General features: G+C 36.6%; 1 protein-coding gene across 1 annotated transcript in view; it reads left to right on the top strand.

Annotated features, from left to right (window-relative positions):
• LOC142362534 (protein unc-13 homolog A-like) overlaps positions 1-18,045 on the top strand; it is a 48,470-nt gene that overhangs the window by 12,706 nt on the left and 17,719 nt on the right. The window contains exons 3-6 of the mRNA XM_075431299.1: positions 3,259-3,358; positions 6,448-6,565; positions 8,845-8,968; positions 12,245-12,380. Of these exons, the coding sequence (XP_075287414.1) occupies positions 3,259-3,358; positions 6,448-6,565; positions 8,845-8,968; positions 12,245-12,380 (478 nt within the window). The remainder of the gene's footprint in view (positions 1-3,258; positions 3,359-6,447; positions 6,566-8,844; positions 8,969-12,244; positions 12,381-18,045) is intronic.

The raw sequence follows: 18,045 nt of genomic DNA, 5'->3' as shown, positions 1-18,045 counted from the left end.
AATAAACAAGATTGTGGCCTCAGACAGTCTGTAATTTTCAGTTATTAATTGTATTTTGTCTCAAACTAGTGGTATTTACAGGATATTTCCACTAAGAAGCATTTTTATATAATTTGTTGACCTAAATGGGTCATTAGTCAAAAGAAACTATTTTTTATATAAAGAAAGTGCAGGATTTTAACTTCACCAGGGTGGGGAGGAGATGATGTCTGAATTTTCCCAGTGAGGAATTACAGGTCGGAGATACTGATGGACTACTACAGAGGACAGGTGTAGGCCCTAGTCACTAAACATGAAAAAAATCAAGCTGCCCAAGATTCTGTAAGTCTGCGTCCAGGACCAAGATTTGGCCAGAGTGAAAAAGAAAGTCCAAACTTAGCTGGAGATTTCTTACACATAGGTAGACTACAGATTTAAGGTCCTCAAGATCTTTGTAATTACTACTTCTCAGGAGAAGCTGGTATACAACCTAATCAATGCAGCCAAATTTGCCAGTAGTTGTCTGGCTAATACGTTTAAGCAACCTCTGCAAATTGTTTAAAGTTATCTGGATTAAAGAAAGGTAACCTGAACTAGCCCAGGTTAAGCTGCTTTTTGGAAACATGATTCTTCTAACTCTCTATGATATAGTCGTTCTTCACAGTGGCTGTGAAGTATGTGTATGAAGTATAGACTGAAGAATCATCTTTCTTTCATTGAAATCCTAATGCAATCAGAAAAATGTTCTGCAGGGTTCAACAAATCTTATATTTTGCTGATATTCAAGAGGTGATAATTTACAAAAGATTATCATCAAACAGAATTATTGATAAAAGTGAAGTAATTTTAATTTTCCTTTGAATGCTGTAGAAGACTTTTTTATGCCATAAGTAAAGGCAATAAAGTTTGAATGGTGTATTCTCTGATAACTGGCCATGTTTTCTTGGGCAGAAAAATTACATAGGTGGTGATTGAGAACAGTGTTGAGATACCTGCATGATTTTCAAAATGCTGAGATTCTACTGTGGTTAATTTACTACTTTGCGTAAGCTGCCATGAATCTGCTGTGCTCTGTTTTGGGTTGAAAGCTGAAGATGCAATCAAGGGGATAGCTTTCTCTTTTTCTTTTCACAAAAAGTTGCTCCAGATGCCTCCATTTTTGACAGCCAAAGGGTTGGGAGCTGCAGTAATGGCTTTGCAGAAACAAAGCTTCTTATTAAGCAAATTTTACAGCTCCTTCCCCCTGCCAGGGTGTTGTAATAATATTCAGTCTTGACACTTACTCTTCAAAGAGGTTACATATTCACAGTTATTTAGAAGACAGAGTTTTGACATTTTCTTACCTGACATAATTCATGAAATCAGAAGAAAGTGAATTAGTGGTAAAGTGCTGAAGGGTAACATTTAGATCCAGAGAAGAGCCAAAGAGGTCAAGGAACTACTAGAGAAATAGCTATTTTAAAAGGCAGATGACAAGCTTCCAGACAAGACAAGACAATGATAATGCAGGCAGTCTGAAATTTCTTTAGTTTTTGTGCTAGAAAAGGAGCTGCGGAAAGGTAGCAGGTGATTAGGTTTAATCACCTGGCATGATGCATAGGAACATAAATTTTCAAATGGGAAAGAAATTATAGAGTAGAAGATAATAGGACAATGAAACAGACTACCAATAAAAATGTGTCTTAAAGTCTCTATCTTGTCAGACATGGCTTCATTTAAATGGGATAAGTTTTAATCATGGAGAAGTTTGGTGGTTGTATTTTTTATTTAAACGTAGATATAGATGTGGGTGCTCAAAATGGCTGGAGTTAAACATTGTAGGTTGCTATTTTTCAGCCAAATGATTTACTGGAGCGTTCTGAAAATTTCTCGAACCTTGAGTTGCAAGCTTCCCAACTACAAACAAATTTTGCAATGATAAAAAATTTTGCAAATTTTGTTTTGCCTCAGTTATACAGAATGAGCAGTAGGATGGTATGTGAATCGTGCATTGTTGACACCGTTTCTCACAAATAAGTCACCAGACTTCTAAATCTGTATTGACTTTGTCAAATTTTTTCAATGTAGGAACAAAGACATGTTTGAGAAGATTGGTGCGCTGAATTATAAAAAGTAAATCGATGACATTGATCACTGTTGATTTTGTTTATTGAAAAAAATAGTTCCCATTATATAATATCCTTTAGTCGTTTGTCAAACATTATCATCAGTCCTAATTGATAAGATCTACATACAGGATGTACAGAGCTAACTCTTCTCCTTCACACTTTTTGTTAACTGCAGTGTAATTTGAGATGATCTATGCAATAGCCTGTTGTAGACAGTGACAACTTCCCTCCAACTCAGGCTGGTTGATTGACCTGTGGTAATACAGACAGCAAAAAAATTACTTCTGTTCTTGGCTACATCTCATTGTATATTTTGGCAGTAGTTTTACTTTTTTGTTGTTTTTTTAAAAAAAGTCTGTTTTTATCCATATGTCATTGTTGATCCTAGTGTAGGATGCTGGAGGCTAATGAAAGATATTACATGCATGCAGGCTGAGATTTTCTGAACAGCCACATTCATCGAGATGATATAATATGCTCTTTGCTTCCTTAGATTCCTGTGTGAGGCTCTAAAGGGTAGAGCTGTCCCTTAGTTCTTTTGCTTTTTTTTCAGTGGTATTATCAAGTGCTTTGAACTTTTTTGAATTTTGTTCTTTTTGCTGATTAGGTCCAGTTTGATGAATACTCATACTATGCATTTACAAAGACCTTTACAAAAATGTTTGAGTTCATTTGTGACAGCACCTGAAACCCATTTTGCTCCTGCATCTATAGACAGAACTAGATTCACACACAAACGCAAGACTGAATTACATGTTACAAGTCTGTGGCCTTGCCTTAATAGGACATTAGCCAGTCCACCACTATTATCATACCAATTGAAAGGCAAAGAAAATCCTAATTTACAGAAAAGGAGTGTGTACTGATTTCATGCGAGGTATGTCAGGGAGATTGATAAATAATCTGAGAAGCCACATCTGGAAGCTGATCCTTAAAATACTTGCTCGCATTTAGGATTATTTCTCTACCACCTGTGATAGGGAGGGATTTTCCTGTCATAATCCCATTAGAATTAATAAGAATTTCCTTGCTCAAATCCATGTATTTAAACCATGCCTCTGAATGTTTTGTATGGAGTAAGAGTTTAATCCTTAGTACCATGGGGTTGAAAGTTTCCAGCTTCTAGGAGGAAATAAAGTGGATTTTAATGTTCTGGTTATTTCTTTTTCAGATGCATTCAAAACCTATGTTGTTTTAAAAGTCCAAAATTTAAAAAGCACTACAATAGACAGAAGGGGAAGTGAACCTTGCTGGGAACAGGACTTCATGTTGTAAGTAACAGGGAATTCTTATCCATTGGTTTTGTTATATCTTTGCTGTATTTGGATGGTTTAGAGCAATTAATAACATCTGAGACCACGTACAGACCACAAAAGCAAGGAAGAAGTATCCAGCTCAGAGAAAAGGCGCCAGGCTAGTTCTAGGGAACAGAAGAGAAGTTGATTTTGGAAGCCAAGTTGGAGATGAAGGCCAGTGTCAATGAGGGGAAGAAAATATTTGTTACCAGTATCTTTAATTCCATGTAATGTTTAGCAATACAGGAAAGAAAAGAAAGAGAACTCAAATTGCTCCTCATGCAACTTGATTTTTGTTTTACTCAATTTCCTTTCTGTATGATTCATATTTTGTACATGCATTTATCTAGTTCACTGCCAGTTTAGGTAGTTTCTTTATTATTGACCTGTACTGTTTCTCACTTCTGTCTGCAGATCTTTGTCTGCTTCACTCAACTCTCCATCTTGTTATTCAGTCTTTGTTCTCCTCTTTTCTCTAGAGCCTTATATACACCTCACTGGTCAAGAGGGTCCAAACACTTATATACTGGCTGGCATTCTGAGGAAACCTTCTTTCAACTGTCAATTTCAAAGCCGTTAAAACCAATAAATATGTAACTTAATTAGATGCTGAGATAGTATGCTAATCTCTACTATCTTTGGTCCCTCCTTTCTCCCTGAACAAGTCTTTCTCTGTCATCACATCCTCTTTGTGGAAACACAGATTTTATTCCTGAGATCTAGAGTTGGTTGAAATATTTTTACAGACTTAAACATTTAATTGGCTCTAGTTATTTTTATGAAAAATGTCTTTTTCACAATTTTTTTTTTCTAATCCAAGAGTTTTAATATTTTTTCAGAAGAATGAGTTGCTTTGAATCATTTTTCCATACTTATCAGAACCTATAAATATCTTTTGATAGGCCCTACGTATGCTGAAACTGACATTTTGAATAAATAACCCCCTCAAATTTAATTTTATTCTATATTAAAAGCAGCATTTTAAAATCTTCTCAATTTTTTTTTTTTCTTCACAGATGTTTCACGTAAACTAATTTTCACACTGCTCTTAATCTCACTTAAGGGCTTCATCACAAATTTTACATAAAGATATTAATTTGGAGAGTTTTTTTGTTGTGCAACTGATTTCTCAGACAACTGTAACAGACTGCTAGCTTGCTTCACAGAAGACTCTCACTGACTGAAAGGCCTGTTATGTTAAGCCAACATACATACCTTCTTTACATGCCATTTTATGGCTAGATGTAATGATATATCAAAGAAGTCATCAACAATTCTGCCTTCTGACAATATAAAACTAATCTTAATCTGGGGTTAATTCCCCCCCCCCGCTTCCCAGTCGTCAGGCTTCTGTGGCAGACTGTTCAGAGCCATAGCCTAAATTATCCAGACAGGAAGAACTTATCTGTCTTTGAAAATACTGAGGAAAATTAATATCAATAGCTAGCCTTCATAAATATCATTCTTATGCTGCAGCTTTGACTTGTAGAAAAATTTGTCATGTTTGAGTGTAGAGGAATCATTACTGCATGATAATACTGTGTTAACATGATTTTTTTGGAACTTTACTAATCCAGACATAATAGTTCTATAAAACATTGGATATGGATTGGATGACAATAAAATAGTATATCAGGAAGTAAATCAATTGAATGTCAGCATTTGCCCTATCTGTTACGCAGATGCTTTGCTTTTAATCATATTGTGTGTAAATGAGAGTGTTCCATGACATCAAAGAGAATGAGCAATTTATTAGGATTATTTTCTAGTTTACAATTTGAGTGTTACCAAAGAATACTAAACCACTTTTCTAGCAAATACACTATGAGGTTGCTGTAGCTCCACCTACTGCTTACTCACCTATACAACACAGTAGACTTTTAAAAGGCATTATAAATAGGCATTTACAAATACTTTTACATAGACTTTGTAAAGTCATACTGTAGTTCATTTTCTTAAGGGCTCTCTCTCTATCTCTGCAAAAAAACCCTGTTCCATTACATGCAGATATTATCAGCTTCCATTTTAAAAATTACATATTGTTTAAGCTTTCAATATGCAGTTTCACTGTTCAGTTAGCAGTGCAACAGTTTTAAAGTTGGGGTCCAAAAATAGTAGAATATAAGAATTTACAGTCTGTCTTCCATAACATATTTGTAAAGGCAGAAGCGCAACAAAACAAAAATTCACTGTATCTGTTCAACAGCACAAGTGCAGCGGAAAATTAGATGTTGAGGTAGCTAACACTGCTTTTTGAGACCAGTGTGATGAGTTCAATACCCGTCTCAGGGGTGGCACCCTTTGCCCTTGTATAAATAAATATTGTATAAATATATGTAATGGTCTGGTACTTTCTTCTTCTAGAGTTTTGTGAGGGAAGACTGGATTTTTCCCATACCATTGTAAATCTTTCTTAGCTGATGGTCCATGTTGATTGACAGTGTGCGCCATCATAGCTGACATTGCCAACACCTACTGTTTCATTGAAACTGTTCCTCTGAGTTTTATGTTCAAAAAAACTGATCATTTTTGTGGATCCCAGTTTTACCTACAAGAACTCACCTGATAAAAGGGTGGCTATATTAGACTATTCCCGCACCTAACAAGTTAGCTACAGTGAAATCTGAGAATGTAGGTTCTTCAGGGCTGTGCTGAGATCAGTGTCCTGTGGAGGTAGCTGAGGAATTCCATATGCAGAAGCTGCTCAGAGGAAGCTAAAGCTAAACTAAAGGCACTTCCTGGTCCTGGTTTCTTCATGGATTATATCCAATAGGGCCAAGTCTAGTAGCAAAATAAAGCTACTGATAGCTGGGACTTCTGTGCCACATTTGCAGCAGAATTGTCCTCATCAATTTGTAAGAGCAATCCTGAACAATAACAGGTGAGCCTTGGCTTGTCCACTCTAATCTTTGTATCATGCCTGCTATCTTGCATTTTACGAGTATACCGAAAAAAATCCCACCTCTGTATCTGCTGTAAGTCACTAACTCAAGTTGTTATGATAGATTATTGATCAGTTGAGGCTGCATTTTCAGTTTAATGGTTTGTATATTCATTGTTTTTAGCGAAATCTGTGCTGATGGAAAGGGCTTCATTATAGAGCTGTGGAAGAAAGGCTTGGTCTGGGATAGCATTTTAGGAGTTTTATGGATTCCCCTGGCAACTGTGGAACATGCAACAGATGTAAGTTGACTTTCTGTGGAAATGTAAAACACTGAGTAAAATCCAATGAATTTCTCATTCTTAACCTCCCCAAATGTAATGACATTTATGATTGATGTGTATTTCTCTCTCATTTGTTTCAGTCTATAATATTGAGGCATAATGCACACGTGACTCTCAAAGTGACAACTGATATGCATTAGCCATATACACTGGAGAAATGGCTCACATACTGAGTCAGGTATAATTCAGTAAGTGGGTTAGAGTTCATCTGCACTCACAAATTATTAGGGAGGCAGAGACAGTTTGGTTTATGTGATTAGAGTGAGGGAATTTCAAATTGAGGTTCCTGGCCTGGCTGTTTGTTTTGTGACCTTGGGTAAATCTCTGTTAAAATGGGCAAAATACTGTTGTTCTGTCTCTCAAGGGAATTGGCCATTGTCTCAGAGGAACACAGAAATTTGCTCTGTGGTAATATGCAAGAAATTAATAGTACAATGAATGCATAGAGAGGGATGAGTGGAGAAAATGAGTCAGTCCCAAAAGTTATCATGTATCCAGCACAGTCATAGTTAGCCACTAGAATGAGCCTGCTTGCTCTTGGTAGGCTAGAAAATAAAGAAAAAATATTTCTGGGAGTATGGAAATCCTGAAGCAATGTGCAAGTGCTGCAAAAATGTCTGAAATCAGAAGAAGTAAGAGGTACCTTATTGTAATACTCCACAATTCTCCCATTCACAAATATGCTTTGTTACACATGATCCATATGGCCTATTTTTTAAAAAAGTATCTGTGAATTAGAGAAGATTAATTTAATCTTTACAAATAAAATTAAGTTTGCCTTCTTTAAATTTTCTAAAAAAATAAAAAAGGCAATTGATGGTGAGGTCAAGGAGAGAGAATCAGAAAACTTCTTTCTACAGCATTTCCCATCAGTCTCTATAGCCATTTCTTTATAGGAACTAATAAATATTCACATATAGATAGAACTGACATATCAATGATTCTACTCAGAGAATGGAAGCAGAGGAAGAAAGTAATTCCTGCTGAAATTAGAAGTTGCTCTATATCACAGCTGCCAAGCACCATTTTAGGCCGCAAGGCAAGTTGTTTTGCTCTGCTACCCTAGCTACTGTTGAGCTACAACTTGCTGACACAGAGGTTGTGGCTGAGCAGTAAATACTGAAATTTTAAACAAAGAAAGGTGCAACAGTAGAGATTGTTTCTTAATTTGTTAGACTCACTAAACCTTCATTTACAATTAGGTCACTGTGGAATTTCCTAGTTATTTATCCTCCTCATCTTAACCCTGCAGCTCTCCTCTGGGCTTTATAACTCAGAAGTAACCTAGAAGGGAGTACTACTGCAGAAGCTCTTTTATGGCTTGATTATTAGCGTGTTTTTGTAGTTTAATCCAGCAGCTGGAAACTAAGCACTAGACAGCTTCTCACTCACGCCTCCCCTTCCCCCCCAGAGGGATGGGGAGGACAAAATGGATAAAAGACGAAACTCATGGATTGAGATGAAGACAACAAAGTAGATACTACTACTGCTACTAATGATAATAATGAATATGCAAAACAAACTATATACAATACAGTTTTTCTCAGCATCCGACAACCGATTCGCAGCCAGTCCGCAAGGAAAGATGACAGACCCCCTGATTTTTCACAAATTTCACAAAATTCCCGAAGAAGGCCGAACATTATGGTATGGAATATTTCCATTGGCCATCTTGGCTATCTGTCTGGCTGTGCTCCTTCCCAGCTCCTGCACACCTGCTCATTAGCTGAATATGAGAAACTGGGGAAAGTCCTTGGTTTATAGCAACAACTGAAAACATTAGTGTTATCAACATTCTTCTTCTAAATCCAATACACAGCAGCTACTGAGAGAAAAATTAACTCTATCACAGCTGAAACTAGGACACATATATTGATTGCTTCAGTCTTGCTAAAATGTACTTATATGGCACCATTTCAAAGGAGAACTGGAAAATCTCCGTTCATAAGAGTAATTTTCAATATTAATATTTCTTGCATGTTAATCATCTGACCATCTTAATGTACATTTTTCTATATTGTAAAGCAAATTTTTCATTCATTTGAATTCTATGCCTGTGAGAATACTTGATGAAGTCCTAACTAGCACTTACATAAACAAAAGTTCGTAGAGTCTAGAATGGACCCTAAACCTATTGGTGTCATAAACTCCTATTGACTTAAGGGAACCTTCATTCAGGACAAAGTGGATAATGCAATAAATCCTACCAAGCTAACTTTCAGAATGTTTTTTCCTAGGAAGGTCCAGGGTGCTGGTGGACATTGCATTCTGAAGTAATTAAAAATGGGAGTGAGATTCAAGGCACAAAAACACCAACTTCACATGAGATCTTACTGGATGTCTACTTTGCCTTACCATTTGGTGAGTTACAGCTTGAGGTCTTGCTCCAGCTCTCCAACCATACTATTCCACTTTGTTCCTGAAATACAGTAGCAAATAGTAATTTTTCTACAGAATCTTCAATGCTTATTCATCACTGGAACATTTGTATAATTGATGGTTTAGCCTCAGCTGGCAACAAAGAACCACACGGTCGTCCCCCCCCAACCCCCAGCTGGTGGGATGAGCAGGAGAATCAGAAGGAAAAGGCAAAACTTGTGTGTTGGGATAAAAACAGTTTAACAGAACAGCAAAGGGAGAAGAAAATAACAATGACTCTGATAACAAGAATATATAGCTCGCAATGTTCTCATCATGCAATGCTCAGCTTGCTCCTGAGTAGCAAATCACCATACTTGAGCCAGCTCCCCCACTGAACTACTGAGCATGTTGTCGCATGGTATAGAATATCCCATTTGATTGTCTGGTTTGGGTCAGCCCAGCTAGCTTCTTGTGAAAATTAACTCTATCCCAGATGAACCAAGGACATAAAAGCACTGAGAGCCACTTCCCATGAGGAGCTGGGTGAACCATTTCACTGGTTAGCGTTCATCCACATGTGGATTGTAGAGGTAAAGAAAGAAGTACTTAAGGCTTAATATACCAAAGCCAGTGTGTTACAGCTCTGTGTCATGTCAGCATTGACCAGCTGTTTGCACAATATAAGTTTGAGTAAAATCTAGGGCTTCACAGTATTTTTATCTTATTAGCAAAGGTTTCCTGCCTTTATGAATAGTGCATATGAAGATGGAAACTGCATAGATGTGTAAGAAAATAGTGTATATGAGGGTAGAAATGGAAACTGAACATGAAATAATGCACCACCTCACATTATTTCCAGATATATTACAAAGAGGTTGACTTTATCAAGATTATCAGTCCATCTACATGACATGGTCCAATATGCCAAATAAGTTGGCAAAGATAAACTAGCTTAATATTTTACTCTTTGAACAGTCCAATGAACTATGGCTAAAAAGACTAATCCTAAAATTTATACAAGAATAAGAGTAAAAACTGTGAAGAAATGTGAATGAGATACATTTTTTATCTTGTGAAAGGGAGAAATAGAATCCACACCAAAAATATGCTCTTCAGCTTTTTAGTGTTCTTTTTGAAATGCATTGTCTGAAACAATTTGGCAATACAGCTAATGCTGATTAGAGCAGACTAGTTATTTCTGATGTTTCTGGGTGTAGTCTTCATGACTACGCTCCTGTTAATACATGTGGTAGAATGTATACCTTTTCACAGGGTAACTATGGACTGTTACGGATGCTTATGATGAGTCATAACAGGGTGTACATACTTTTTTTTTTTAACAAAAATTACTCTTTATTACTCTTTACTCAGCCAATGAAACACTTTAAAAGATAACCTAAGCCCTAGTCACATTCTGGTTTTTGTTTGTGTTTTGTTTGGTATTTTTCCCAAGCAGCCACAAGCAATTTTCAGTTATCTGAGTAAAAATTCATATGGAAGAACTTTTTTCTTGCTATTCACATGTGCCTCCATCTAGATTATTCTCACGAGATTATTTTATTTCCTTTAAGCATGGTGGAAAGTGAACATATGTTGAACGCAATGAGTCCGTAAGTATAGAAAGAGAATAGTAGTATAAAGAAGGAGAAGTTTATAAAGATGATGACAGAAAAGGACAGCAGTTTGTGCAGTAACAGTGGAATACCCATTATAAAAGGAGAAAAATTGGTACAAATACTATTTAGTCTGCGTGCCATAAATTCTTCTCGAAACCTCCTTTGAATCAGCAGAATGTTTTAAGTGTGTCCTTACATTGCTTTCACAGCTACAAAGGTGGTGCAAGTTTGTTACACAAACTGTAACTATGTGTTCACAAGCTGGAAGTTCAGGTGGTTACTGTTTTCAGGCTGCTGCTTGGAGGGAGTGTCGGTTTGTAGGTTGATGTCTGTATTCTGTTTCCAAATAGATATATTTGAAAGAATGTTTTACAGCCAGTCCCTGGGACTCTCGTCACGGGTCTCTGCGAAGATCCTGTAGAGGTCACTCCTACACCACGGTTTCCTGGGCGGAAGGACACATTCAAAAGCGTTTCGTCTCAGTCGAGAAAGCCACCGGTAGTGGCTCGAAGTAAAAATGATGAGATTAATCCCTGTTTCTGCATTAGTCACCATACTAATCCACTGATACACCAAGGGATTAGCAAATGAGAAAATGAATTGTGCTGACAGAATTTTAATCAGCCTGACGTCGAAGTCCTGAAAAATCATAGCTGAGTGATTGGGGAGAACTTGTGCATCAAAGTATAAAGTTCTAAGTACAGAGTACCTTAGTATAATAATTCACATATACTTAGAACCTTAAAGTTGGCAGTAACTTATGCAGTAGGAAAACCACAATATACTATTGTTTTCCAAAGTATTATCTTCTCTTTGTTTCACAACAATGTTGCTTTTATTTTGAGCAAATGATATGACATAAATTTTACTTTGTTGGCAGCTAACCAGGTGTGAGTTAACAGTGTAAGAGGAAATAAATCAAACTATAGTTCCTAATATATAATCAAAACATCAAAAATGGAAAAAGGAGATGGGCACACAAATTCTTCTAATCAGTATGGAAGAAAATTTCCTCATGCTTAGGGCCAGATCATGAACCCCTTCCTCTCACTAAAACTAATAGGGCAATTTATAGAGTAAAATGTTCTGCAGGAAATCACTTTGTACCCCCAATTGCAGATGCGACTTGCCAGGTTTCTCCAAAGAATGAAGAACTTGAAATAAGGTCAGTTCTAGGACAATAGCAGGTGGAATGAAAGTAAAAGCTGATTGCTTACTTAAAACACAAAAAAAACAACAAAACAAACAACCCCAAAACAAACCCACCCCACCCCCATCTTGGAATGCTGTGCATGGACATGTGAGAAATATATGGCCAGTTAAGAACTGAAGCTGGGCTGGAAAATTAAGAGATCCACTTTCTTCACACTCCAGCAATAGCTCATATTTTAGTTGTAATATGAACTGTTTAAAAGCTTGTGTAACAAAAAAGTAACTGCTTGAGGCCTCAGGAAATTTTCAGAGTGACAATCAGAAGCTGATTTTGGAACTTTATTTCAGCTGTTCTTGTAAAAAGTAATTTAATTATAATAATGTTTTGTAATCAGCTTCATTCATTACAATTAATTGATTTCATTAGTCTAATGTGTGTTTCCTCTTTTAGAAATTCCTTCTGTAAAATGGACTGAAAGATTTCTAGTAGCTTTTTCTTTCTCTACAGATACAGACATAGATTTAGATTGCAGAGGCTGGCAGAAAGGGACATCGCACCAAAGCACAAGACATTCATGTCAAGATGTACGTGATAGTTTGTCATCCATGGAAAGTGGTTTCAGTGTACAAGAAAGCAAACTAAGGTATTTTAATTTGTCGTATCAGACGTGTATCATAACGGGTTTTTTTTTATTTCTGAATGACAATGTAATACATATACAATTGTTTTAAGCAAGAATGTGACTGGAAGTTTTATAAACATATACAACCATAAGGCGTATGTTTCCATTATTATGGTGGGACACAGCATGGTAAATCTTCCTATTCTATTGAAAGAAAAAACATGAAGAATACTATATGCTGCCAAACCAATTTGCAAATATGTGTGCTTTCTTAATGAATCATTGGTGGTTAAAAAAGAGGATTTTAGCCTACAAAAAATGTAGATATTAAAGGTAACCAGCAATATCTTTGGCAAATTCATATAAAACAAGAAAATAATCTATTAATGATGCAAAAGGGGTAAATAACGTTCCAGAATCTTGTGCAGCAGGTTGTTATGTATATACAGATGGCTTCAGAAGTGCAAACATGTTGGTTGATTGGTCTTTATTTAAGGTGATGTTCTAAAGGATAATATTTTAATGACAACGCAGGTATGTAATAGCTTTTCCATGTTCTTTAATGGCAGATACATGGTAAAGCAATTTTCTTTCAAATGAAAGGAACATCTCACCAGAACTGAAAGTCATTTTCTCCTTCCATTTTTTTCTCTAATCCTTCCTACTCCTTCATCTCCAGCCCCCTGTTGTAACTGTGGGGATTCTCTCGTCTCCTCTTTTCCATCTCTTCTGGAACTGTACTTTATTGAAACAGGCTGTCTTGAACCCTGTGTTCAATTGAGAGACAAGAAGCCCCATTTTTTGACTTGATTAGTTTTTTGTATGTTTAACTAATTAAATAGATTCAGGGATGAATGGAGCATTCTGAAAGAAGCAGTGCTCCTCTCACTGTCAGCTGATCACTGCTCTCCCTACGTTGTCCACTTCCCTGGGTCATCATAGGAGTTTTTCTTGCCATTCAATGAACCACACTGGGAGCTGATCTGGATTAAAAGCTGAAACATTTTGCCAGGTTAGCTCAGGTCCATGTAACTTAGCAGATGTTCAAATATTTTGTGTGAGTATAAAGGAAGAGCAGAAATGAGATGGGGCAGTTCTAGCTTGTTTGAGTTCGAAGTGTTAGTGGATCAACAGTCTAAATAATGAGACACATACTGAAGCATAGAACAGGTAAAGTTTTTGACAGAGCTCTCTGGACAGAACTCCATCTTGCAACAGGAGTCATTAGAAAGTCTAATGTTACTGCTATTTGCATTACCTTTAGCAATGACTTTCCAGCTTGTGGTTCACAAGCAGTGTGCTGCCTGCATGACACTTTATTTTTAATGTTCACAAGATGTTAAAGAAATTAGAACTGAGACCAGCAGGAAGAACAAATAACATTTCTTAGAGTGCTCAGTGGGTCAGCAAAATTGACAGACAAGTGTTCTATAAGGTTACTCATTACTGTCTTTCTGAAAATACAGTAAGTTCTATGTGGCTAAGCATTGAGAACACTTCAGTGGTATTAAAAATGCAAAGAATTGCAGTGTTTGTTGTCTGCATCTGTGACTGTGGGCTCTAGCTTGTTTTACTTTTTAAACAATCATCTCTGGAAAATCTACACAGCTGAGACACCTAGCTTATGGGGAGCCCTGCTTTTCACTGATAGTCAGCCTTCAACCATGTCTCACAAAGGGGAGCAGGAAGGCTCCTTCTTCCCTGCCTAGATCATGTCCCATGGATGCAACAAAACCCAGTTCACCCAAAGTTAAAATAAAGGCTGTACAAAATGTGAAGAACTGCTTACAGCCAAAAATAAGGTAAAGAATTCAAGGACCCTGCCACAAACTGAAAACTATATGCCAACCCATCAAAGGAAAATTCTTGATAGAAGCAGTGAGATGTGAAAATGTTTATTGCATAGCTGTACGTTCTGTAAACACTGTATTGTATGTGACAGCAGTTTATATTAGGAGTGCTAATGACATTGAAACATAATACCTAGAGCAGCATAAAATGGAAAAGCACAGATGGAACAGTGATGAATTTATATTTCTACATATTTTCAGAAATTAAGAATACTGCTTGATTTAAAACTAGCAAAAAAGAGAAGCAGCACACATATTTGTTCTAATGTGTGTCTTTGGACTACAGCTGATCTTGGGCATTTGATACTGAAATGATGCTTGATGCAGACTTGAATGTATGTCATTGTTTAGATAACATCTATTAATTTCCAGCTACTTTTTACAAATCCCAAAGTCTTAGATACGTTTGCAGTATGTATTGCTGTTTAAGTATCGCAAAGATTTTCTGTGTGCCTTGTTTGTGTTGAGACAAAAAATGCCTTCCTGGTTCAGATATGTGAATGGGTGTATATGGAGGGAAGTAATGGGATAATGGTATTTAACTGTTACGTTCAGTTCCTTGGATTCCTTGTTACGCTGCAAGTTCAGTAAATTGTTTTTGTTTCTTAATGAATCCTACACTAGTGCATAGTTGATTCTGTGGAGACAGGTTGAAACCTGTATTGACACTGTATTGTCTCTTTTCCCTGTATGTTCTTAGGCCATGATTTTACAATGCAGTGTGTTCAAAAGCAGAATTGGCTTAATTTCTATTGCTTGACCCTGATCTCAGCTCACTGTCCTCTGGAGTACAGTGGTACAAATCTTTGTCCTCATCCTATTTAAAAAAAAAATACAGAAAAATTTTGTAAGGTTGGTTATTTTAAAGGCAAACCTTTTACCTGAATCATTTTACAGATTTGGCAGAGGCTAGTGCAAGTAATTGTTCTAGTAGGCCATTGAATAGGTACAGGTACAAGGGGCACATGATGAGAAGAAAAGGTTAAAATTCTTGCTAACAGCTCTGTATTGTGGGACTGCAGATTTAGAGGAGACAGGAGAGTGCTTGTAAGGTCAGTGCTTGCCTCCCATCTAAGTGGAATAACTGAGCTATCGCCCATATTTAGAATCTAACCACATGAATTTTTGTTGCTTTTCTAAAACACTGGAGAAATGAAATGTTTAGCTGTTGCTTTTTTGAGGTAGATGGTAAACAGTGTGGAACTAGAGATACTGATGAGTGAAAGAGGATAGCCAGCAGGCTATCATATTCTGTTAGTCTCTGGTCATTCAATATTTCTCATCTCTGATAGCCTGCCATGAAAAACAGTAGATTCATAAATGCCCATGGAGATGAACGTTTTGCCTAGTGGGGTTACAGTTAGCTCTGCTATCTCTGTATGGGAGGGGAGACTGAGAGAGACTCCAAAGAGCAGTTCAGTGTAGCTGCTGCTCTTAATCACCAGTCTTGATAGCCAAACCTAAGGCTTTGGTGAGGTGACCAGCTTGATCAGGTCCAAGACTGCCAAGAAAGATGGGCTGGAGGAATGTCAACTATTGGTTAGGGTAAGATGATCAAAAGAATGTCTGAACAAAAAGGTAATGTATAATGAAATAAATGTCCCCTTTTGGGTAGGAAAAAAAAAGCTTCAAAGCTTCTGTCTAGCATCTCTCAGGTGATATGGGGTTTCATGACTAACAATAGATGGTTAAAGGTAGTGTGCTTCACAACTCAGTGTATACTTCTTTTAAATTAAATTGGACCTATTGACAATGCGGACCTGTAAGACTTTGTGTGTCTGTCCCGTTCTCACTCTTGGGCATGTCTACATAGGGTTCAGCTACTGGATAGTGACTTTCTGAAAGCCTAAGAAAATGAAGCAAGTCCTGACACGGTTGGGGTGTTGTAACTAATTGATTGCATCTGGAGAGCAGCATTTGATTCCATTTTTGAAGCTAATGTATTTACCTAGGCAGGCTATCATACTTTCTGGAAGTTTTCCAGAAGGGAATGATTTTTTTAATCTGTTTGCTTTGAACAAGCAACAATGCTGTGGAAAAAAAAAAAAGATAAGGGTAAGGAAATTGCTGTCTTTCTGCTTCTCTGAGTGTGGAAGATGATGATGTATAATGAGTGGAAGGGGCAAGGAATGAAGTGGCAACAATTATATTACTTCCCTTCCATCACCTTCTGTCGAGTGGAGTTGAATACTCAGGGGAGAGTCCAGTCAGCTTCCAAGAACATCACTCAGAAGTGATCTCTGAGCAGAGAGAGCTTTCTATGTGTTTGTTCAATCACTTCTCTTCCCTTCTGCTTGCAAAGGTGAATGGGGGAAAAAAAAAGCTCTCTCTCTTTACTGTTGATTTTGTCTTTCATATCAACTGTTGCAGACTTACTTTTCATTCATGGTGTCCTCTATCTATAGTGACTCAGGAAAGACACAGTCTGTGAGCAGCTGACACTCAGAAAGGTGTGTTGTCTGGATGAGGGATAGAACAGGCTCTTGGGAAATGCAGCAAGAATATATGGAGTGCCAGGCACTTGGCTCATGTTTAAGCCATGTCTAACAGCAGTGGTACCAGAAAAATAGCTCAAACACAAGAGAGAACATGATAAAAGCTATTACGTTATTAAGTTATGTATTCTCTGAGCGGATAACATGATGTGTATGCACTTAAATGACCTTTTCATGTACAGTAAAAAAAACAGAGTCCTAGTGCATGTAGTTTCAACACAAAATTACTAGGAAATAAATGCATGTGCAAAAAGATCATCAAGCTCATGGATGCAGTTAGCCAATAGACTGTATATATACAAGGTGCTACAGCATCTTTTTGGCTGCTGTCATCCTTGGCCTGTATACATTTAATAGCAAATTCTTGCAGGGTATTTATAGAGAAGTACAAGTACTTCCTCAGGGTGAGAGATGTCAGTAGTGGCAGCATTCAAGAGCTATTTCTCTTTTTTTTCTAAGTACGTGTCCAGTCATTAGCATATCATCTGGGCTGACATGTCTTTTTCAACAGAGATCAGAGCCTCAGAGAAGGTTAGGCTGAACCAAAAGAAATTAACCTAACTTGACTGTGGAATTAATTCCTGTGCATCTTTGTCCCGGATAGTTTTATTGAATTTAAATGAATTTTTGTATTACTAAATTAAGGGTCACAACTGAATTACAAGATAATATTTCTGAATGGAAAGTTTTTTCACTTAGTTATAGGTATTTTCAAAGATTATGAGCAGAAAGATGATGATCCTTTTAAAGCTTATTTAAAGATAGAGATGTGTATTTATTCAAAATAGCTGCATTTGTATTATAAAAATACATAAGAAAAACATAAACTAGGGAAGTAGATTAGATTAGTTGTTTTGAATGGCTGTGTTAAACACCAAGTTTAGCTATCCTATGAATATTTAAGTATTCATGAGTACAAAATTTCTTCATTAATCTGTTATTTACACTGATATTTATTTGTCAATTCTTTGTTTATGTACATAAATGGTGTTTATGGCAGTTGACTCTAAATGTAGACTGATAGCTAATTAAGTGTAACAAACGAACTTTTTCCATAAATCATAAATTAACTAAAACAGAATTTGAAGGATGTGGTAAATGATTAAGTGACTTCTTATTAGAGCAGTATATTTTCTTCTACAGTCTAAAAAGAAAAGATGAGGGAAAGGAAGGGGAAAATACTGTTTTAAATTTTTTAAAAATCTGTATTCGTGTATTTTGTTATATACTTCTTTCTAGTTGTGTATAGTAACCATATGATAAATCAATTTGTTCGTTCTGTATGCATTATTAGTATCCAATGCTGAATGCTACTATGTGCGAGAATAAGGATTTAATGGT

The sequence above is a fragment of the Opisthocomus hoazin genome, chromosome 10 (assembly GCF_030867145.1).
Source record: "Opisthocomus hoazin isolate bOpiHoa1 chromosome 10, bOpiHoa1.hap1, whole genome shotgun sequence".
NCBI lineage: Eukaryota > Metazoa > Chordata > Aves > Opisthocomiformes > Opisthocomidae > Opisthocomus > Opisthocomus hoazin.
This window is presented reverse-complemented; position numbering and strand designations above follow the sequence as displayed.